Source organism: Vigna unguiculata, chromosome 5 (genome assembly GCF_037176805.1).
Source record: "Vigna unguiculata cultivar grain cowpea cultivar isolate G323 ecotype 2 chromosome 5, ASM3717680v1, whole genome shotgun sequence".
Taxonomy (NCBI): domain Eukaryota; kingdom Viridiplantae; phylum Streptophyta; class Magnoliopsida; order Fabales; family Fabaceae; genus Vigna; species Vigna unguiculata.
This window is the reverse complement of record NC_140796.1, coordinates 149,007-173,728: the sequence shown is the minus strand read 5'-3', so window position 1 is coordinate 173,728 and position 24,722 is coordinate 149,007. Positions and strand designations below refer to the sequence as shown.

Here is a 24,722-nt window from a genome sequence, read left to right as displayed (position 1 = left end):
TGTTTGGTGTTTAACAAACTTGGTTTATAAATAAGTTAGTGTTTGTTTAGCTTGCAGGATTGAGAGCTCGGTTTATAAACGAGTTATTATTTATTGTTTGGGGTTTAACAGGCTCGGTTTATAAACGAGTTGGTATTAGTTTCATTTTGGTGTTTGCAGGATTGAGAGCTCGGTTTATAAACGGGTTATTATTTTCTTTGGAGTTTTGGTGTTTGCAGGAGTGAGAGCTCGGTTTATAAACGAGTCATTATTTGCTTTGGAGTTTTGATATTTGCAGGAGTGAGAGCTCGGTTTATGAACGGTTGATTAAATTAATTTAAAAGGTTGAAATTGTGGAGCGTGAAGATAGGGAGTAATGATGATTTTACGGAAAGTGGTGAGAAGTAGTTATTGACAAGACAAATTCTGCTCGCCTCGTTTTGAAGACGAGACCGTGCAAAATTTGGAGAGCTATGTACTGGACCAGAGGAGTGATTCGGTTGTAGACTGAGAGGACAAGTGGATTTTGGTATCGGGTCGGGGAGACACCGACCGAGGGAGAATATTAACCGAATTAAGTTCTGGGTTTGGTGACGTTTTTAGGAGTTAATGAGGTTGTTATATCCTTAAATATTTTAGGAGTAGAAGATAATTTTGTTTCTGAGAGATGTTGTTATTTTTAAGAAATATTTTAGAATTAGATAAGGGGTTTTCTTTTAGTTATTATTTGGTGAATCTTGGGGATCAATATTTTGTAACTAATTATGATATAAATAAGAGAATTACTCCCATGGTCAAGGGACAGAGATTTTTTGACCTAAGCAAGTCTTAAGCTATGGTTAAAAATATTTCTTTCTTTTTGTTTTTGGTTAAGAATTATCTGGCACTTTTCTTGACCAGAACATTTTTAAAATTTATTGTAGAGCATAAAAATGTTATAAATGGAATAATATATTTATTTTCATTGTTGATATTTTTGAAGAAAAAATTGAGAAGCTGTCAAAATGTCCAAAAAGTTTATTATATTTGTACAACATATAGATATAAATATAGATTTGATAGAAAGAGTTCATATTTTTCAATATACTAGTTAGTATGGTTGTTGTCTTTAATTAAAAATTAAAATTAAAATAATTTTAAAATTTGTATTTCTGTTATTTAATATACAACAATATTACAATTTAAAAATATGAATTATAATAAATTAATCTAATATACTACTCTAGTTATTTTGGAGTTGGATTTTTGTACAGTTATACAAGAATAAGTTTATAGGAAATAAACAATACCAAAAAGCCTACTAATAGAATTAAGATGCACAACATAATTAAGAGCATATAGAACATTTTTCAACGTTAAATATACTAATTGAACGTCAACAACAAAAGAAAGCAGTGCCAATAATGTGATTAGGGAGTTTAACATTTATAAATTTTACATATGGCTTGATACACCTTTATCAATGATCTAAAAAAGATGATTAGAAGTAATAGATGAATAATTAACCATGGAATTATGAGCATGGATGACAAAATATAAATGATCTTTGTATTGTAGAAAAAATGCTAAATGATTTTATAATGCTTCTTTGAAAAATTAAAGTTACATTGACCAAAACTTTTTTCTAAGTTGACATTTGATGAAGCTCTATAAGAATCTACTTTAGCTAGACTAACAAATGGTTCGAAATTGGAAGAATTTCCTTTGTCTCTTGGTCTTTTATTATGTAGAAATCCATGAATGTAGAAGTATGTTTCAACATGTCTAATTTTTAACAATAGGTATAAAACTTGTTTCCTTACTCATTCTCTTTACCACCGTTATTCTTGGTTTTGATTGAAATTTCTTTGTTGAAAAAATTGTTTACTTTCATCTTCAAAAACTGCAAAGGTAACAATATTTGGATGTGACATTAAGAATTGTCAAGAAATTTTTGTTCATGTTGAAAAATGAGAGAATGTTTTGTTTTGTGCCTATCATTCAAAATGAAATTATGTGTACTTATCATTAAGGTCACACAAGACCTGGATGATAATTATATTTCCATTCTTTCTTTAATTTTGAAATAATTTCCTAGCAACACAATTGTTGAACATGTATAAAGAAAAAAAGTATAAATAAATATTTAACTCTTTTAACATGATCTTGAGATGATCTTAAAGCTTTTTTAGATGATCTTAAAGATCTATAATGTGAAACTTATCACAATGTGAAAAACAATCTTGAAGGTCATTTCATATTTCAAAAATTATGCCATGTCAACCCACATGATTAATTCATTGAAATCTCACATTAGAGACCAATTGAATTGGATTTAAAATTTATTTATGAAATAAACAAATATATTTGTATACTTTTTGTGATTTAAGAGATTAACGAGGATGAGAGATTGACGATGATTTGGTAAAATGAAGGTGGTAGAAGAGAATGAATGAGAGGAGAAATTACATTACATAGGATAGGAGGCGAGAAGGAGACAATCATCACGATGACAGGGGATTGATGTCATGTTTTTTTGTTTATGTTTTTGTTTATGTCTATGTTATGATTGCTGAAAGTGGATCCCACCCTGTATTCCCAAATGTCAGTCGGTCACACCCAACTAAGCCATCTTTCTTTTTTCTGCGCCTACGACTTCTCTTCTCTTTCCACATTCTCCATTCCTCCCTCACTCCAATCCAATGTCTATATATATATCCAAACCATGCTCACAACTCTCACACGCTCTTCCCTTCTTCGCCACCTTTCGCTTCTCGATTGCTTCAGCCATGTCAAACTCTCTCCATTCCTCTGCTTTCGTCACACCCAGATTGGTCCTCAAGAAGGTTCTCGCCAAATCTCAACACGAAGGCGACGGAGCCGTCGTTCGAAGAGGCATCGGAAGGTATGTATATTATCTTCTGCATTTCATCAATCACCTTTCTTCCATTCCAAAACTCCTCCCTCATTTTTCTTTTTCTATCAGGACTGAGTTGAAGAACTTGGATCCCTTCCTCATGTTGGATCATTTCTCAGGTACATACAATACACTTATTTTATTTGTCTTCGTGTGAAACCTTTTTCGACCAAGCTTGCTTTGGTTGACCTCTATCTCTCGTCAATGTTATCCAACATTACATTGCATTATATTACTGCAATTTTAACATCACCTTAAGTGTTTGACTTTGCAGTATCTCCTCCCGCAGGATTTCCCGATCACCCACACAGAGGTTTTGAAACTGTCACCTACATGTTAGAGGTATAGTTAATTACATTTATTTATACTCGAATTAAATTCAAGTTTTGGCCAACCCTATGTAACATGTTTTTTGTTTTTGGATTCCAGGGAGGTATTACTCACCAAGATTTTGCTGGGCATAAGGGTACAATCAGAGCTGGTGATGTTCAGGTATGGATATGAACTGGTTAATAATGGTGTTACTGAAAGGAGAGGATTAATTGGTTTGTTAGAAATTACAGAATATGTATATCTGGTTTTGTGTGCAGTGGATGACTGCAGGTAGGGGAATTATTCACTCCGAAATGCCCGCAGAAGCAAACAACAAGGGATTGCAATTATGGATCAATTTAGCCTCCAGAGACAAAATGTAACGTATAATATAACTGGTGAAATCAATCAATTGCCAAGTTTTGAACCATTTTTAACCGCTCTGGCGTTTGATTTTGATTCAGGATCGAGCCCAACTACCAAGAACTTCCGAGCGAGAACATTCCAACAGCAGAAAAAGATGGGGTTGAAGTGAGAGTGATAGCAGGAGAATCGATGGGAGTGCAATCCCCCGTGTACACACGAACTCCAACCATGTTTCTTGTTTTCTCCATGATGCCAGGGAGTGAGTGGCATCAGAGCATTCCAGAGTCGTGGAATTGCTTTGTTTATGTGATTGAAGGAGAAGGGGTTTTCGGGTGTACGAGTTCATCTCCATGTGTGGCACACCATGTGCTTGTTCTGAGTCTAGGTGATGGCCTTAGCGTATGGAACAACTCTTCAAAGCCTCTGAGATTTGTTGTGGTAGCAGGACAACCACTGAACGAACCAGTGGCTCAGTATGGGCCTTTTGTGATGAACACGCAGTCTGAGATTGAGAAAACCCTTGAAGACTACCAATATGGAAGGAATGGTTTTGAGATGAGGAAGTATTGGAGGTCTCAATAGTACTGTAATTCAGAAAAAAATTTATCAGTGTCAGTGTCAATCTGATAGTGAAATCAAAGTGATGTGTATGTATTTATTTAGATCAAATAAAGAAGCCTGTGTTGTTTTCCTTCCCTATCATTTTCATTTCATGTGTCACTCACAGCCGTAGCTATCAAAGTAGTAGGAGCTGAATGAAAACAAATATTGCTTATTCTAGATCCCTTTTTTTTCATTTCTATGTACCAAAACATTCTAGAACATTAAAATTGCTGCTCAAGTCATGATGGTTATCAACTTATCTTCATTCCCCCCCCTCATTTTTCAATGTATCACTTTCTTTCTTGATATCTATCAATATTTGGGGTAGTTGAGATTATACAACATCTATGTTTTTAGGTTCATCTCTTATAAAATAATGAATTGCTGTGGAGTTTTCATTGATTTACAAAAGTTGGATTTCAGCACATAAATAAAATATCACTTTTGAAAAGGTTTTCCTCGAGAATTTGAGGAATGAAAAAGGTTTAGGTAATGGTTGGGGAGTGTGACAGAGATGGGTGGGGTGGTATTGCTTATTGGGTTCACGATTGTGTTAAGGTCCTCTCCACTCCACGATATCCCAATTTTAAGATTTTCTAATTAAACTCATCCTCACTTCATCCTAATTGTGGTGCCACATTGTTGAGTGGCACCTTCTCATGTCTGGTCTATAAAAATTACATTTTAAAAATAAATAAATGCCACTTCGACCCAACCACTAAACTTTACCCCTTGTATGAAAATTTACAAAATTGTGCTATTAGACATATTTTTATAAATTTTCATCGCATTGTCCTATTTTCTTAAATTCTATACTTTGAGTTGTGGTGGTATCTTACAACCCTACTCATCATTTTTCTTTTCAGAAACTGGGTTGTGGAAAATTTTGGATACGAGGATATTGCTTTGACGAACGAGGGAAGTTTTCATAGGTTTAATTTATAAGTAAATGTTACATTGAAGTTGTTTTACTAAGTCTTTGTCACTTCCCTTCTCATTATTTTTCATCCAAATTCCTAGGCAAATAATAAAGTTGATAGATATTCTTGTTGTAAGTTGTGATGCACCAGATATAGATACTTAAATTATATATATATATATATATATATATATATATATATATATATATATATATATATATATATATATATAACACATTAAATTTGAGTTCTACAAAGGCAAACGACATTAAAACTTATCTTAATAAATGTTGATTATATAATTTGTTTAGATATTAATTTTAAAGTAATTAAACTTAAATTAATTAATTAGAATCTCAACTACTTCAAAGTATAGATCAAGAATTCAAAACATGCTTAATTAGAATTAACATATTGTAAGGTTAAAACAAAACAAACAAGGTTTATAGTTTGAATTAAGTAATAAACAAGTATTACCTTTTTCTTTTAAACATAACTAAATCATCAATCTTAAAAAAATTCAATGTACTGATATTTTTTCCATGGACAAAAATAGAATTAGTTTTTAAAACTGATCTAAATGATTATTTGTAGTTAGTACTATATCCTTTATTATCTATGAATAATTTAATGTTTTTATTTTTCTTTGTTAAAGAAGGAATTTTTTGAAAAGATAAATAATATATAAGAAATTTCTTTTCTAATATAAATATGTACAAAAGTTCTAATAAATTTACTTTTGTTGTGTTAGGTATCACTTAATTTAGTATCCCTTACAAGAATGACGTGAATAAAATTAAAAGTAAGAGAAAATGCATTTTTCAAGATCAATAACCACATGCTTAATTGTTAAGAAACAAACCAATATATGCGTACCATTAACTTTAAATAAAACATTAATACATTTTTTTCTTCTAATTTTTTTCTCGACTTAATAGAGGAACAATAATGAGAAAAAGATAAAAATATATTTAAGATAACTACTTTTTTGAAAATAAACATAAAAAAGAGAGAAAAAATTATCAAAATTTATTATAATCTAAACTCATTTGAGAATGATTCTTTCAATCCATTTTACTTCAATACAAATATTTTTTTATACACATTCTCATATTTGTGAACTTTCTTTTAGTAAACAACCATAATATTTGATTTGTTACTGAGTTGTTAAATTTAAGCTTAGAGTTAGTTCACATTTTACATTTGTCTTTAAGGTGCTTGAATTTTTAACATTTATATTTGAACCATTGTGTTCAAAATTTCTATAAAAAGTTTTTATTGTGCAAATACAGGATGACTTATCTATCTTTAAAGAATACATGTGGTTGTAAAATCTTAGATAAACTACAAAAATAGAAGAGAAACTACCAAAATAGAAGTAAAACTAAACATGTTGTCAATAACTCGACATTGTTTTGGATAAAAAAAAAATGATGCATAGATACGATACGTGTATCGGATACGACCTGTATCTGATATGCTGATACGCTAATTTTGAAAATAATAAGATACAACACGTGATATATACATATTAAAAACATACAAATTATTTAAAAAACATGAGAAATATATGATTATTCTCATGTGAATCCAAATTAAAATAAAATGTATTAAATATTTCTAACATAAAAATTTAGAAATTATTGTCATCATAAAAACATTATTGGTTTATATATTAAATACTACATTGATAAATATCAATAAAACATCATAAAGTATCATAGTAAAACATCCTAAAATATTGGATATAGAAACGTGTCAGACGCAACTACGTAAGATAAATTGAAGTGACATAGATTGAAGTATTAATGAATCATACATTGAAGTATAAAAACTATGCATTTGTATTTAATTCCTCTTCATCATTACTTGTTTCATTATTCATTATTAAATTGAAATTACAAAGTGTGATTTTAGTGTTTTAATATATTACTTCAAAATTTAACTGTATGTACATTTTTCATAAACTTAACAAATTATGCCTCACATTAAGTTCGAAATATCTTTCTTTGTACTCCTTTTAAGAGTATGAACATTTTTAAAATACAATTCAATAAACTTTTAATGTCTTTTTTTTTTTAGTTTCACACATATCGTAAATATTAATTTAAATTGGTTGATCTCAATAACATTCTATATTTAAAAAGCATTTTTAAATGTCATACAACTAATTCCTAATTGAAAAGTCAAATTATTGAAGTTCATACCATATTAAATACATAGAATAATAACACAATTGAAAATAAAACTTTGATAAGTTTAAATAAAGTGATTATATGAGTAGAACAGATTCTCATTTAAATAGAAGGGAATTCCTAATGAGTCTGCTACCTAATCTCAATACCCTCCTTAAAAGGGACATGAGGCCTTCAAATATTTAGGGATAATATATAATAAAATATTTTGGGATAATCATTAGCAGAAAAATTGGCAATCAAATTTGACCATTAGTCAATTCTAATTCATCAATACCTGTTGGATTGTTAGATTAGCAATGCAGTTGACTGTCAAAACTAGTTATCTAAACGTACATGTATTAAATAATTTTAGATTTCAAAGATAATTATAAATTTCAAACGACGACGACTATTCTAGAATCGAATATATAAACATTACTAGTTGATATAATTTTCAATATGTCAAGTCAGGAGATGTATGAACCATCATTTTTGCATCAAAGTATAACCAAGAGATGTATGAACCATCTTTTTTACATCACAATATGCAGGCAAAAGCTTTAAGCGTGTGGTTGAGTTCATATAAATGCAGTCTCTTTTTACGGTCATATAAATCACAAGTCATAGACTATATTCGTCAATTCAGAAGAATCTAATGAATTGAAGGCAACCAACTTCCAGGTACATTACTTGACCAAATCCAACCTCCCAATACATGTGTGATTCATTTGAGCTAAGAGACAAAACATGTCTACGCAGAATGGTATGAATTTAAGATTACATTTACAAGTTGCTTGCTTTTATTGCCAATTTGCCATTCACCAAGCAAATCAGCTGAAAAGGGAAGCCCTGGTGTTCTAAACAAACCCAAGTGCTAAACATCAGTCAAAAAAGAAAGACAAAGCAGTCGTAAATCATACCGATTCAAATGAAAACTAACCACGCCCAGTTCAGCTCAGCTAACCTGCAGGAAGAACAACCTTTGACCCAAGAATCGTGGAGAGCAGATAACATGAGGACTCAAAAAGACAAAAGAAGAAGAAGAAGAAGAAAAGAACCCATTACCAATAATCACACAGACGATAAATAAATAGATGTTCGCTTTCATTTGCTGCAAATCAAATTACAAGCTCCTTTTCTTTTACCCCCGATTATACAATTATACCCGTTTTGGTTTTCTTAAAATTGAAGACAACATTTTGGCTACTATATTTCTGTCTGTCTGACTGTCTTATAGTTGTAACAGATGAACAAGCTTTGAAATCATAGCGAGCGACCAAGGAAAAATCCAACCAACCCATTTAATTAATTAATAAAGCAACAAAAAAGAAATTGAGGTGAAGTGACAAAGCTGAGTTGTATGTGGTGCATTGCAGTGCAGATCATCTGGAACAGCAAGAAAAATAGGACTGATTTTGCTTGGATGTAGCAGGGCCATTGTTGACGAGGCTCACCCTGTTCACCGACAACTCTGCCTTGTAAGTATCGGAGTTGAGGACCTTCCTGCTCACGTTGTTGTATATCTCTCGAATAACCATCTCGAATGCCGTCTTCACGTTGGTGGAGTCCAACGCAGACGTTTCCATGAAAAACAATCCTTCCGCTTCCGCAAGGCTTTTCCCTTCCTCAACGCTCACCGACCTTATATTCTCCAAATCACATTTGTTCCCCACCAGCATCATGGCCACCGTCGTATCGCAATGAGCTGCATCAAATCACACCATACAATAAAATAGCTTCGTTAGCATCCATGAATGGCCTTTGCTCTCACAAAAAACACAACTTATTTTTTTACACTAAACTCCATTATTCATTTGCTCTCTCTCTCTCTCTCTCTCTCTATACATGCATGTATTTATCTAAGTACAATAGCTGTACTTGAGAAGATACCAACGTCTATTCTCTAATTACGAGTTTTTACTTTTATGATTGATTTCTTTGAATCTTTATGAAGAAGTATAGAGAGTGAGACGAAGCTACAAGAGAAGTTGCACAAGAGAATCGAGAAATTGAAAGGTGCTTCTAGGTTAGCCTGTGAAAAAGGTGATAACAGAGAAAAGTAGAGAGCAGAAGACAAGTATAAATAAAGAAGCGTAGGAGTGCACAAGAGGAGAATCAGATCGGCGAAGAGGAAGAAGACCAGATCTGGCAGTAGAAGGGAGAGAGAGAGAAAAAAAAGAGAGTACTTTTAAGCTCGTCTAGCCAGCGACCGACGCTGTCGAAGGTGGTTCGGCGGGAGATGTCGTAGACAATGAGAGCGCCGACAGCGCCGCGGTAGTAGGCGGAGGTAACGGCGCGGAATCGCTCTTGGCCGGCGGTGTCCCAAATCTGAGCCTTGACTTCCTTGGAATCGATCTCCAAGCACTGGGTCTGGAACTCGACGCCTATGGTGGCCTTGGAGTGCATATTGAACTCGTTGCGAGCGTAGCGGGAAAGGAGGTTGGATTTTCCGACCGCCGAGTCTCCGATTATGACGATCTTGAAGAGGTACTCTTCTCCCCCCTCGTCATCCGAACCCCACATTTTGGAACTCTATTTCCTCACTCCTCCTTCTCCGACCCTCCTCCAACTCCAACTCAGAGACAGAGGCAAAAGGAAAGGTTTAGTTTCGGAGACTGAATGCTTCGCTGTGATGATACTCCACACAACCTGGCATCCACAAGCTCCGTTACTCTACTCTCCTGCATTCATTGCCCTTCTTGTCCCACTCCTTTCATTTTTTTTTTAATAAAATTCAAATTATTATTATTATTATTATTATTATTATTATTATTATTATTATTATTATTATTATTATTATTATTATTATTATTACTGTTAACGCACTAACGCGTCCTAATCTAATTCATAGCATTATTATGATCGCTAACTATAATTAACTCCTGCTTTTATAATTCTCTTTCTTCTGTTTAATGCATTTTTGACTCGAATTTACATTTTTTATTATATTTTTTCTGTTTTGTGTCTTTGATATATTAATAAAGACTGATTTTAATATTTTAAATATATTTAAAAATTTATAACAAGTATATTTTAATATGAATAATGATATTTTAATCCATTTTTAACTCATTATTCTTATTTTAAATCATCACATTTTATCACTAAAAAAATTAAAATAAATAATCTAAAAATAATAAAAGTAATAGATTAAAATTGAATAAAAAAATAAATTAAAATATTATTATTCTTTTAATATTAAACTAAATACACTACACACAAATCCAGTAGAAGATTTGGGTTCTTTCACTCCTACTATTTTCATTTCTTTACTGTAAAGTAGTAGTTTCACGTTAAAAAATATTCGATTGTAACTTTTAAATTCAAGAGAAAAAAAGGACTAATTTAGTTTCGTGTGGCATGTGTTTAATTGAGTTCATTTAAAGGAATAATCATCTTCTTAACAATTTTATAACAAAAATAAATGATATTATTTTTGAAATAATCGGAACCTTGGATAGAAGATGATGACGTGGGGAAATGGGAAGAGAGAAAGAGGGAATAGGTAAGTTGCATGGGGTTGGCCGTATTGGATAAAGCTGAAATAAATGGTAGCCGTAGGATGGTAATTGCAAAGTTTTGGTGACGTTGAGAAACGGCGTCGTTTCGTTTAATTTAATAATTAATTAAAAATAGAATAGAAGACAAGTAAAGATGGAACGGTTGTTGTTTTAATCGGCGTTGGAGTGCAGTGGATGCAGTGAAGAGAGCCTCGAGGACTCTGTGACTTACCTTATTGAATTGAATTGAGTTGAGTTGAATCCCTGGTTCATGCAACGAACAAAACAATAAATCTTACAATTCTTTATCTGCTGCCAATGCAAACCAAAACGATGTCGCCTCCTCGCTTCCCTGTGTTGCTGTTACTGCTGTTTCTCATTGCCGCCGCCGCCGCCGCCGCCGCCGATAACGATGCCAAACGCGACGACCAGAGGGCTCCCAAGTCCCAATCCTGCAATAACCCCTTCCAATTGGTATTCTCTTTCCATCAATTATTCTTTTCTTACTTCCGTTCGATCTCCCGATTTTTCTTCTCTTCTACTCGTGCGAGTCGCTTCCACAATCCATCACAATTTTATATGATTTTCTTTATTCACTGGCTGGCTGCAGGTGAAGGTGGAGAACTGGATTGATGGCGTGGAAGGGAGTATTTATAATGGCGTCACTGCCAGATTTGGCTCTCTTTTGCCTGAGAAACCTGAAAACAGTGTCAGAACTCCTGCAATTTTCTCTAATCCTGTAGACTGCTGTTCCAATTCAACTTCTAAGGTTCTTTTCTTCCTCTTCCACCCTGCTTCTCTGCACCTACGATCTAATACATTTATGCCCTTGCTACGTGCCGATTTACAAACACACTTGATAAACTTTCTATCTAATAAGGGACCCCATCCATGTTCTATCTTCATGTTTCAAAATGTTTTTTGTTATTCTATTTTTACCCTCCAATAGCTGATAGTTAATGTGGTATATTGTTTTTCTCAAGAAACATACCCAGTGAGTTATGCATTCTTCTTTTTACAGTTGTCTGGATCAGTTGCTCTCTGTATGCGTGGGGGTTGTGACTTTACAGTCAAAGCTGAATTTGCACAGTCTGGAGGTGCTACTGGCATGTTGGTAATAAATGATGCAGAAGGTTTGTTTTAGTGCTTCACACACTATGAGACTTCCATACTCATTTTCAATCATTGGTAAAGTGAGTTGCAAATGTACTTTTTTATACTAAAGCATATTCAATTTATATGAAGATGCAGACAATTCTTGAGTGCATTTAATACGTAATGGAAAGATCAAATGAGTACTAAGTAGTAAAACAACTGGCATAAGCATGGGCAAAGTTACACGGCAGTTTTCACACTACTGCTCTCAGCTTTGAATATTCACTAAATGTTTTATCATACAATTTACTTATTGAATCATTGCTTTTGTTGCAATTAATGACTAGCAATGTTTTCTTTTTTCTGCTCTGGTCGATAAAGTTTTATATGATCGTATTTAGTGTAATATCAACTATTAATTTTTCCAGATCTCTTTGAGATGGTTTGCTCCAATAGCAGTGAGGCAAATATTTCAATTCCAGTTGTAATGATAACAAAGTCAGCAGGAGAAGGTCTCAACAATTCTTTAATATCTGGAAGGAAAGGTCAGGACTTCAATTCTTCAAACATCTTTTGGTACAATTGTTGTTTTAATATTAAGCCTTGTTTATCTATTAAACGATGCTGTATACTTCTAAGATGCAAATAATATATTTTTTTCTGTTTTTTCTTCTTTTTTGGCCATTGCAAAATGTGTATTTGAGTTCAATGGTGCTGCCTGTGACTATAGACCTGACTGGGCCTAGTGGGATATGTATTTTGCTCCTATGGAAGTAACTTTAATGGACTCCTAACAACTCACAATTATGTATTTTTTAATGGTTGTTAATACTAGATAATCAATTTTTAATGTTAAGAACCCATTTCTCATATAATATGCACATCTTATTTTAAAGGAACACCTCTTGTCCGGAGTAGATTCATTTCTTGAAGTTAAGGAATTCATTAAGAAACCACCATTGGAAATGCTCTTAGTAGCTCTTTTTTTTTATGCATTGCATTGAATGGTTTGAGCAAGAGTTGAACCTAAGCTTTTCCAGTGACAGATGGAGCATGCCACTGCTAAGCCAATGGTTCTTCTGAATGATTCTTGTACAGTAATTTGATATATTAACTTGCTTGGGAAAATGAATCTATGTTTTGTCCAAATCAAAGAACTGCACTGAGATATATTTTATTCATGTTAGATATTTATTTTTGTTTTTTCCCCACGGTTTAGAGTCTATTAGTATGTTATAAATGTCCAATTAATTCATTTGACCTTGAAACCTTAGCTGATCTCATTTTGTGGTTCATGGATTGTTTAAGTTTTAAAAATATTGATTAATACTAATAGTGCCACAATGTGTTATTTGAGTAAATAGGATGCGAAAGACAAACATGGTTTCGTTAATAAATAAGCTTATTCATCTAGATGTCAGGTTTATTTTCTAATTGACTTACAGATTGTTAATTTTGAGTTGTCTATTGCAGTTGAAATTTTGTTATATGCTCCACCTCGCCCACTTGTTGACTTCTCAGTTGCATTTTTGTGGTTGATGTCTGTCGGAACAATTGTATGCGCTTCTCTATGGTCGGATTTTACTTCTCCAGAGAAGTCTGATGAGCGCTATAATGAATTATGTCCCAAGGTTTTTTTTCCTTGCAACCCTATATTATCCATGAAGTTTGTTATACATAAATGTGCTTTTGTGATTCCTAAAAAAACACTTTTCTAAATGTGAGGACATACATTTGTCGAGAAAGAATCTACTAATATTTGAACAATGCTAAAATGGGAAATGTATAATCACAGTTTGACCTTAGCATGTGTATTGATCTACATTTGCTATTTCATTTTGTTTAGCCACTGATAATTTTATTAAGAGTGTGTTTTAAGATTTGCAAAATTGTTCCTGGGAATGAACTTATGAATGTAAAATTCCTGGATTTGTTATATGTTTTAAATTATTTTTGAGACATGGCTGATTCCTGTGAATGTGTCATCTTTATATTTTGCTTGGATTTTGTTTCCATGGCCGATTCTCATATTAACTAGGATAAACTACTTGATATGGTACTTAAGCCTTGAAATTCTCCCACTTAATGGACTAGTTTTTTACTAGTAGGTGAGTAAATCCATCAAAGAAAAAAAGCTACCATCGGGTCAGTGTCAATTGATTGAAAACCATCATGAACATAAATATGGGCCTTTAAAGGTAACAATGTTAGGAGTTCCACGTTGAGTAGAATAAACTACTTGATGTGGTACTTAAGCCTCGAGATGCTTTTACCAAATGGAGTCATCTGAGTTGTACTTATGTCCTATAGGTGGGCATATTCATTCCCTCGGGAAATGTTAGAAATTTCAACTTATCATACATCCGGCCATTAACTTCGATTCCCACTGGTGTTTTGTACTTCTATCAGTTGATTTTCTGTAAGCATTCCCATAAATGTTAAACTCTATCCAAACATGTTTAGTTTGATTTACTGAAGATAATATTCCTCATTATAATATTCCCAGGAATAAATAATACCACCTACCTTCTATGAACTTTACAATGGAGTATAAGAGTGTGCCTTCTTCCTTTTTGTTTACTGATACAATTTTTTTCACGTTTACTTTTAAGACATGTTCAAGTGTATTAATTTGTACCTATATGCTTCTTTTGTTAGGAATCTTCCATTGCTGAAACAGCCAGAGATGATTTTGACAAGGAAATTGTTCATATTGATTCAAAGGGTGCCATCATATTTGTCATAGCAGCATCTGCCTTTCTTGTACTATTGTTCTTCTTCATGTCATCTTGGTTTGTCTGGGTGCTTATTGTACTTTTCTGCATAGGTGGTGTTGAGGTAATGTAGCTCATTTACATGGATATTTGCTGTAGTTTAGTTCTCTTGCTAATTAGCCAAAAATCGTATTTCATGGTGTGCATGAAAAAGGAGGTATTGGTTCTGAATCTTCCATGTTGCAGTCTATAAATAAATTCAATTTTGAACTAGCAATTTGAGTCTTTGACACGTTTAGTAATCAGATTATACTGCATTAGTTTTGTTGATTACATACACAAGTTATTAAAAGGTAAGAGAAAAAAGGAAGAGAGTGAAAGTCTCTAGAGATAAAGAATTTAGGAGCACTAATACAAACATCGTTATCGTCATCAACATGTGAAATTTAAATCTCCAATATTCCTCTGTAAGTTATTTTTTTTTTTTGAATTTCAGGGTATGCACAATTGTATTGTAAGCCTGACTGTAAGGTACAACCCATGTCTCTTTGTTTTCTGGCCTGAAAGTGTGCTCTGTTTCCTCTGCATGCCATGGTTTCTGTTAATTTCTGTTTTTATTCTAATTTGAATGAGCAGAAAAGGCCAAAGTTGTGGTCAGAAGACAGTAACCGTACCTCTATTTGGGGAGACTTCTATTTTCTCACTGGTAGTATTGTTATTCTGTGTGGCATTTGCAATATTCTGGGCTGCTACGCGACAGGAGTCATATTCATGGATTGGCCAAGATATTCTTGTAAGTTTCATTTAGTACCGGCAGGACAGGTCTTTCTATTATTATTTCAGTTTCTAAATTCAATCTTACACTGTTAGAGATGCCTAGAATAAGAAATTTCCTTCTTTCTCAAAACTTGTCCATGAATACTGACTGTCTTTGGAAATCGGGAACGTTGTATGAAGAACTGCAGCAGAAATTGCAATGGCTTTAAGTCTTGGTCTTTCTTAGTGTTTATTTGTGGAAAATTCCTATTTCATTTTTTAAATATATTTAACTGAATTCATCTCAATATTTACATTGATCTGCTCAAATCCATATGTATTTATGTTAGAGAAATGACAAAAAAACATATATTCTTGGTATAACAGCCCCTCTAGTTTTGGAATGTTGTAACTATCAAGTAGTTTATTATGTTAACAAGCAGCTATCCATTTGACCATAGTTAACTACCCTAGTGGTTGGTAGTTCATAAACTATAAATACTCTTACTAATATTTCTTTTGAATTTCCTTTATTCCTAATCTTTATATTAGTTTTTCTCAAATAATTAAATAATATTTGTTTAAATCTGCACACAATGGTCAAATACTGAATTGGGATCGTGGTTGGTTCCACAGTGTGCTTTCTTAGATGTCAATCTAGAAGCTTGTTTATGTCAATTATTTTTGAAACCATTAGCTGATGATGATAAGATTGTGTGATCTTTCATTGTGTGCTATACACTTGAATTTTTGCTTTGTTCTTCACAGGGCATCTGTTTGATGATAACAGTCTTGCAGTTGGCTCGATTACCTAATATTAAGGTACCTGCATGGATTCTTTATCTCTGCAATCAATTTGTCTTGTATATTGGAACAGCTCTAATAGTTTCTTGTGCATGATATTATAGGTTGCCACGGTACTCCTTTGTTGTGCCTTTGTCTATGACATTTTTTGGGTATTCATATCTCCAGTGATATTCCACGAGAGTGTTATGATTGCAGTAAGTATTTACTTTCCTACTACTACTACTATTATAGTACTTTAACTTCTTTGTCTCAGCCACGTTAGCATCTTTAAAGTTAGAGTAATATAAGTACTTATTTTCTTTTACTTGATAAAAATAAAAGTTTCATAGAAGGAAGAAGAGAAAGTAGAAGCATTAAGTTACAGGATACATCATCTTCTGAAGAATATCAAGAGAAATAGTTTGAACACAAAAATTCAACGACCACTAGCTGATTAATCTCTTTCTCTCTATTATTATAATATATATATATATATATATATATATATATATATATATAAATAAATTAGCTACCCTATGAACACTTGTAGTTGTATATTTTTCAGAGGGACTTCTCTCTCTAATGTTGCTTTATTAAAAAGGAAGTGATAATTGTTGTGTTTTATAGATTTTTTATACTCTTACATGGACTTTAATTTCTAGGTTGCTCGAGGTGATAAGGCAGGTGGTGAGGCAATTCCAATGCTTTTAAGATTTCCTCGTCTTTTTGATCCCTGGGGAGGGTATGACATGATTGGGTTTGGGGATATTCTCTTTCCTGGGTTGCTTATTTCCTTTGCTCATAGGTACTTCACTCCTTATTTAGTCAACATCATATCGAAATGCTAGACTTGCAAAATTGAAGATGTACATTTGAATGAATACTGTCTATTTTTGCTCCCACAGAAAACAGAAACCAAAGAATAATGGCTATTTATTGAGTTATTTTGATGTTTCTTATCTCCATCATTTTTCTTCGCCCTGTTTGCATTCCACTGGGGAAGCTACTGTTTGGTTAAGTGAATCGTAGGCTTTGGAACTTGTACTCAGTTTACGAACTTGATATTTGCAATTTGATTGCACTTTGCCTGCTTCTGGCACCGTGTGATAACCAATCCTGTTATGGATATCAAAATCTAATCCTGTATTTCATGAAAATACATAGTATATTGGCAAATACTGCCACCTTTTATGCAAAAAGATTCATCAAGGTCTTATCAATGCTTAATACATGCAAACTTTTGACCTATGTACAAACATCTTTACCAAGGTCCTTAAAGGGAACAGAACAAATTCCAGTTATAACAAGTTTAGCATAATTTATGTGCATGCTTTAGCTTTCTTGGGCTTGCAGAACATCGGAAAGTTCATTTTTAATATTTATTTATGTACTTTATAGAAAAAAAAATGCTGTTTTAACATATGTATTCTGTATTTTGGTTGTCATAGATTTGACAAAGATAATGGGAGGGGAGCATCAAATGGATATTTTCTTTGGCTGGTAATTGGCTATGGCATTGGTGAGTTCTTTGTTTCATGTTTAGATTGAAAGACTCGTAAATTTATATCATAACTCTGGCTAAAACTGTGTTGCTTATGTTTTATTCATCTACATTCAATTCAAGGCCAAGTAATTTTAGGATTTATTCAAGTATTGATTGATTAGAGTTCAGAATTTAAGGTCTGTCGTACACTGCTTGAAAACTGAAACTTGCATATGCTTCCAGTCACAAGGAATCTAAAATAAGTTACCAATGCTGAAGATCCTAATTTGTGTGTCACATCACAACCTCGTTTCAATGCTTCTATGTCGTGACGGATAATCCTTTTCTGTTTTAGGCCTCGTTTTCACGTATTTGGGACTATATCTTATGAACGGAAATGGACAACCTGCTCTTCTCTACCTTGTTCCTTGTACACTAGGTAACTAGTTTTGTGCTGAGATTAGATGCGTAACTCGATATTTAAGTTAAACCTATCTGATTCCAATTGTTGTCTAATTAAATGAACAGGTGTCACTGTCATATTGGGATGTATAAGAGGTGAGTTGAAGAGCCTTTGGAATTATGGCACTGACCCATCATTGTCAACAGAGCATTCTGAAGTTTAAATGATTTCATAATTAATTAATCTTTTGAGGATTGAAGAAATTGACCTGCAACTCGGGAAATGTTCTCAGCATCTCAATGATATGGAATGAATGCAGAGGTCAGGAAAAACAGCAGGTGTACAGTACAGGCTCGTAAACTATCTTCTGTATTAATGATTGAATGCTTTTATGATTATGACTGCTTCATAGTTCACTTGTAAAAGGAATGATAAACAGATGGAAAAGTAGGTATAACAAATTTACCATCATATCGCCTCTGAAGATGCCATTGAACTTTCACCTTTTCAACTGCCACAGTGAATTCAAGAAGAATTTTTTATACTTTTTAAGTCCCACAAATTCAAGATTATATAACAAATGACAACTGTATTGTGCTCTAAAGGAATATATTAGAAAAAAGCTATTTACATAGTAAATGTTTACAAGAGGAATTTTGTAATTATAAAATGGTCTGATATTTGAATGTTATTTCAGGTTTCAAAACTGTACAGTCACCTTGGTCTAATTAATCTGGAGCCAGTAAAGAATATTAATATGTTTATTTCTCAAATTACATTCAATCATCATGTAATTAATGAAATCAAATTATTTAAAGAATGGGTAAGTTAAAATAAATATAAACATTGATTTAAAATTAAAAACAATGTGCGTTTTTTATTTTTCAAAATAACTGTTGTTAAATAAAACAATACCTTAACATGAATAAACAAATTTAAAACAAAATCCAAATGGAATCGTGGTACAACAAATGTCAATTTATAAGAAATGTATAAAATCTAAAATTGTTCTTTTATATATATATATGGCAGTGCAGGAAATTTCAAATTAAAACTACAAAATCAAGTCATATATTTATCCATTTAATTTATATGGCAGAGGATTCTCCAAAATTAAAAAGTTAAATGATTATTGTTAATGAAATTGAACATTTTGATTGGGGGAAATCACATGTGGGCTTATTGGGTCTACTTTGACAAAAAAATTTTGAATAAAGCTATCCTAAATGGTTAAACCGGAACTTAAGTTTTATTTCCATAGATCCCTCAATAATTGTTTTTTTTTTTGCTATATATACTGAAGACATTATTCTATCCATGAATTTATTTTCTTTGTTAGAAGTTCTGTTTAAATTTATGCATTAATTTTTACCGTTCATATTTCATAATCTACTTTGGATAAAATGGTTAGTCAATTTAGAAGAAGACAAATTATGGTTTTCTTAGTGATCAAATGTTGATTACTGTTCTTAAATCCTGATTCCATTCCCTGATAATTTGAAGATACACCACACAACACATGTTTTGAATAACTTAGTTTTTCCACCACTTTACTTGACTCTCCCATTGTTCTTTACAATGAGGTCTGAGTGTGAGTGGTAGAAAAGTTTGGATGGAGTAAAATATTTGAGTTGTGCATTTTGTTGCTAAAATAAAAAAAAAAAAAAAATTCGATCTCTTTTGGTACACTCACCTCTCCAACCCCCAGCTTCTTTGCCACCCCATATTCTGCCAACAACATCTTCACATGTCTTTGTTTGTAGTGAACACATTAAAAATTTCAACTCTCTTATTGCTCTTGGTCCTACCACTACACACTCACGGGTTCTTCTATGCACACTTTCTCACTATAAAATATTGTTCCCCTTCCCTTCCCACTCCCAATCATCACACAATTCCAAATGCTTTAATTTTGTAGAACCTTCTTCATCCTCACTCTTCTCTTTTCATCCATGGATCAATTTCTTATTTTTCTTCTTTTTGTCACATCTCTCTTCACTTCCCCTTTCGTGCTCATTGCTCAAACTCCAACTCCAATTATCTCTCACATCAGCGTAGTAGGAGCTGTTTATTGTGATACCTGCTCCACCAGCACTTTTTCTAAACACAGCTACTTCTTGCAAGGTAAGAAATTAATCAATCAGAGCAGAGATGAATGGTCCGTGAGTTTTGATTTTGCAATGCACTGTTTCATTGGATTTGTTCTAATTAACCTATCAATTAATCAGGTGTTGAAGTTCACATACAGTGCAGATTTAGAGCAACCTCACCAAAAACCAGCGAGCAGATAAGCTTCTCAGTGAACAGAACCACAGACCAAAATGGAGTGTACAAGTTGGAGATACCATCAGTGGATGGAGTTAACTGCATGGATGGTTCAGCAATTGTGTCTCTCTGCCAAGCATCTCTGATAAGTAGCTCCACTCCCACTTGCAATGTTCCTTTTCTCAAGAGCACAACACGCGAGATATCAGTCAAATCGAAACAAGACAACATGTGTGTGTACACCTTGAGTGGTCTCAGTTTCAAGCCACCTCAAAAGAACACTACCTTGTGTGGACATCATCAGAATGAGCAACTGTCTTCAGCAAAGTTCTTCTTCCCTTGGCCGCCGCAGCTACCACCGTTCCCTCCCCTTCCACCTTTTCCATCCTTTCCTTTTCCTCCATTGCCATTCCCAACCTCACCACCAATCCCTTCTCTGCCTTTCCCTTTCCCACAATATCGTCCAACCCCATCTGCATTTTCTCCACCTGCATTTAACTTAGGAGATCCTTCTACTTGGATCCCTCACATTCCTCCCTCACCTTCTCCTAATATACCACAACACCAAACTCCCTAAACTCCCAAGAACTCCCTACTCTTTTATTTATTTATTTATTTTTTATCAGCAATGGTGATTATGAGATGAATCCACAACCTCTTTAGTCTGCTCTTTCAAACCCTTAGAACCAACTTTATATCTTCTTTATTTATTCCTGTCATAATTACATTTGTATGGAAGCATGTGATTCCTGTCATAAACAACATGATATAGAAACTACAGTGCAATTCAGTAATTTTCCGAAACTTTATTGGGTGGTAGCACAACCCGGTCTGTGATGTCTTGTTCAGCTCACGTGTATGCTGTGCTGTGCTATTGAGTCAAAAAGTAAAGCAGGTCACAAGAGAATAATATGTGGATGGATGATCACAGAAAAGGGATCATAGGATTTTACTTCAATCAAGACATGTTGGTTCCTAGTGTAGTAACTTGATGTGCTGCTTTGTTTGATTAATTTATGTAAAGATATAATGTCATGGTTAATTCTTGTAAATTTTCGATTCAATAACAGAAAAAACAAAAATGGAAGTGTTTGTGTTTTTCCAGGCAGAGTAACTAACCATATTGATTTGATTGTACATCTCATAGATTATCTTAGGTTCAAAGATAATCTCCTGCCATAGGTTTCTGTGAAAACAGAATTTTTAAGGTAGTTAAGGTTAAGAACCAGAAACCATACAAACACAAAGTTGCATTATGTGTAAAAATTGTGTCATCACTATTATATATAGCTTTTAGTTTAGAATTAGGTGTTTGATCCTATAAGAATGACAAAACTAAGTCTGACAAACATAATCTACTACCAAAGGATATCAATTTGTACTTCCAAATTCTAAGTTTGCTATGAAATTTCTATGTGATAGGCTTCCATGTCATCATCTTCTTGGGATTTATCCCAATAAGTAATCCCAAGTATTAAAGGGGAATTTGAGAATAGTACACTTCAAAATGTTAGCATATGTTGTCCTCCGACATTTTTAAAACCTTATTCAACATCTTTTATGTTTTGAAAAATCATTAGCAACATGTTTTCTTTTTCTTTCATATACGCTAGATTAGACATCTTTGTCTTTTCCTTGTCTCTAGGCAACCTGGTATAATATGCAGAAATTTAACGACCAAACTTATGACATATTTTTCCTTATATATGTCATGATTCTTTCATTTGTTTTTATCTTGAATTTGATCATTATGACTTTAGATTTTGTTATCCAAATCTTTAGCACTTTGTTTCTATCGTCCTTAGCTTCTACCTCTATGTCCTCTAACATTATTGTATTACCATAAGCTTTCAATGCTTGCTTCCACAGCTTCTGATTATTTAATCTTTTTGTTCTTTCACCAACCATCAACTTTACAATCATCAAGTGAAAGATCATCGATATCTTTGGATTCTTCTATAACACATACAACAAAATTAAAATAATTAATTCTTCAGACTTCATCTGATTGTTCAAACCCAGCACGAAAAGCATAAAGTTGTTGCCTCTTTGCTCATGCATATTCTTGAGTGTTTCTTTGTTGAGAAGGTTTTCCAAAACATATGGATCAATGACTTAAAATAAATAATTTTTTTTTGGGAAATGTTATAACTTCAGTGCATTTAATTTCTTTCTGTTGTTCATGAAAATACTACTATATACACGACAGTTTATTCAATTACCTATCAGTACTTCTCGGATCTTAGAAATTTTTTCATCAACATACACCAATGATTATACTGCTCATCAAAATAAGGAATTGTTACTTACACAAAAAATCCTTTTGATGTTACGAAGGAAGTCGCATAAAGGAAGAACTTTAAATACTAAAATTAAAATTTTTTCTCATTTGAAATTACTTGGTTATATATGCTAAGACAATTGATCATTAAGTCCACTAACCAAAAACAAAAATAAGCAATTCAAAAATTAATTTGATATTTTAGTATACTAACTATATAATTATTAAACACTATTTTCCTAATCATTAAACTATTAATAACTTAATTTATTAAATTAAAACAAAACGAATAAGCTTTTCTAACCTCATTTGGTAATCCCATCCCATAAATTATTCTTTTCACAAGAAATCAAATTATTGATGTTTTCTTTTATTTATTATAATTGTTTTTATTTCCTGATATTATTTTGATAACATTCGTGGTGCACATCAATGGAGCTATACTACTAAGTTGTTTGAATTGACCCCACCAATAATCACTCTTACACAAATGAATTTATTTAATCCACATTTTATCCAAGTTTAGCACGAATATATTTGCTAATTCATGAGCATCTGTATTTCATTTCCTTTACACATGTATTTCCTTTTCTAATGGATGGATTTAGTTTTATAAAATTTAGTCAATTAGATTATTTGATATCATTTTATGATCCTACAATAAAATTATTGAATAATAACTAATTTTAATAACAAAAAATAGTTAATCTGTAAAATGATTAATTTAGATATCAATTTATAAAAATTATTCATAACTAAAATAATTTCAAAAAATCATAAATAATATCTAAATTGGTAACTAAAATAGTTTTTATCATGAATTGATTAATTACATTAATTATTAAGATTATGACTATCAAATAAATTGGTCTATAAACATATTTGTAACCATTATTTCATAAAATTTTTTTTAAGGAATAATTCAAATTTCACTTAAAGTCAGATCTATATTTTTTGATAAATCTAAAATTTCCAAGTTGAAAACTACAAACCTAGCCATGTGTTTTTCGGTAGGAGTTTTGAATTGTTGCATTGCATATGTGATTATATTGTAGGGTTGAAAAAAATAATCAGTAAGTTTTGTCTTTCTTTTTCCTTTTTCCAAAATGTTGGTTTGAGTGAGAAAATCTTCGGCATGCAATGCATCCATAATCAGTGTGAAAATAATATATGTATAGAACTATATTTTTATTTTCAATTTATTTAAATAATCCTTAAATTCTTTGCAAATAACACTAAATAAAAAGAAATATCTAAAAGTCAGTATTAAATATTTGCTATCGATAAAAATATATTATTTACAAAAAGAGCGATATCATTTGCATTTCAAAACTCTCTTGACAACTCTATATATATAAACAATAGTTTTTTATTTTCATACTTTTAAAGTTGATTTTATTGCTTTTCTACCCTATTGAGTTGTGAATTCAATTATATTTTGTCATATTTATTAACATTAAATGTCAACTAATATAGAGATCAAAGTCTTACGATTTACAAAATATATAAACAATTAAATTAAGCAATTAAAACTTAAAAATCACGAGTCAACACTTCAGTTTCACAACATTGTAAATCAAAATACGTATCCCTATGTTGTTGGACATGAACCTAAAGGACAAATAAAAGTTATATAATTTAAAAATATGAGAAGTCAAAATTGAAGAACTAAAAAATAGAGAGATAAAATTAATATCTATAATTTAAAAAAAGTGTTGAGGATGAAAATAACATGTCAAAAATTGGATTTGATGGAAACAATTAATGTACAGGTGGGATGGGTTAGAGGAAGAAGGATAAATTAATAGACATATTTACATCATTGCACGTTTTATAATCTTATCTTAATAATAAAATAACAACTATTAAGAACTATCCCCAATCCTAATATTAATCTTAATCTCATATATATCTATATCACGCCTCCCTCAATTTATATTTAATTTAACACACACTCACAAATGTACAAAATTTATGATTAAAATACTACACACACACACACACTCACTAATATGCTTTATGCAACTACGCTTATTTTAAACATACCTAAATCTCATACATCATGTCAAATAAATAATTACTAGTCAAATATTATTTTGGTCTCTATAACTTGAATGCATGTTGGTCATATTATATGTTAAATGTTATTTACAATTCTTAAATGAAACTCATTTCTCTTTTATATT

At 32.1% G+C, this 24,722-nt stretch overlaps 4 protein-coding genes across 6 annotated transcripts; 3 read left to right on the top strand and 1 right to left on the bottom strand.

The window, feature by feature from the left end:
- Positions 1-2,589: 2,589 nt before the first annotated feature.
- Positions 2,590-4,250, top strand: LOC114183293 (RmlC-like cupins superfamily protein). Of its 3 annotated transcripts, none has more exons than XM_085673096.1 (6): positions 2,590-2,863; positions 2,945-2,994; positions 3,135-3,217; positions 3,305-3,367; positions 3,466-3,566; positions 3,652-4,250. In XM_085673096.1, exons 1-6 carry the CDS (start codon positions 2,661-2,663, stop codon positions 4,133-4,135), a joined length of 984 nt encoding a protein of 327 aa, XP_085529222.1. In that variant the 5' UTR covers positions 2,590-2,660; the 3' UTR covers positions 4,136-4,250. The 3 variants fall into 3 exon arrangements, with proteins under 3 accessions (XP_085529222.1, XP_027926064.2, XP_027926063.2); XM_028070263.2 differs by having other exon boundaries at positions 2,591-2,863; positions 3,165-3,217; XM_028070262.2 differs by having other exon boundaries at positions 2,592-2,863; positions 3,150-3,217.
- A 4,086-nt stretch (positions 4,251-8,336) lies between these two features.
- LOC114185603 (ras-related protein RABA5e-like) lies at positions 8,337-9,950 on the bottom strand. The gene is made up of 2 exons (XM_028073436.2): positions 9,440-9,950; positions 8,337-8,958 (listed from the first exon to the last, which is right to left on the bottom strand). The coding sequence occupies exons 1-2, from the start codon at positions 9,774-9,776 to the stop codon at positions 8,636-8,638; spliced, it is 660 nt and encodes a 219-aa protein (XP_027929237.1). The 5' UTR covers positions 9,777-9,950; the 3' UTR covers positions 8,337-8,635.
- A 960-nt stretch (positions 9,951-10,910) lies between these two features.
- On the top strand, positions 10,911-18,534 carry LOC114185252 (signal peptide peptidase-like 5). The gene is made up of 14 exons (XM_028072873.2): positions 10,911-11,227; positions 11,364-11,522; positions 11,775-11,886; positions 12,277-12,393; positions 13,322-13,479; positions 14,507-14,686; positions 15,059-15,093; positions 15,199-15,355; positions 16,087-16,140; positions 16,227-16,319; positions 16,767-16,909; positions 17,553-17,623; positions 17,943-18,026; positions 18,116-18,534. Exons 1-14 carry the CDS (start codon positions 11,072-11,074, stop codon positions 18,211-18,213), a joined length of 1,617 nt encoding a protein of 538 aa, XP_027928674.1. The 5' UTR covers positions 10,911-11,071; the 3' UTR covers positions 18,214-18,534.
- A 1,323-nt stretch (positions 18,535-19,857) lies between these two features.
- On the top strand, positions 19,858-21,355 carry LOC114183551 (uncharacterized). The gene is made up of 2 exons (XM_028070609.2): positions 19,858-20,114; positions 20,219-21,355. The coding sequence occupies exons 1-2, from the start codon at positions 19,943-19,945 to the stop codon at positions 20,830-20,832; spliced, it is 786 nt and encodes a 261-aa protein (XP_027926410.1). The 5' UTR covers positions 19,858-19,942; the 3' UTR covers positions 20,833-21,355.
- Positions 21,356-24,722: the final 3,367 nt, after the last annotated feature.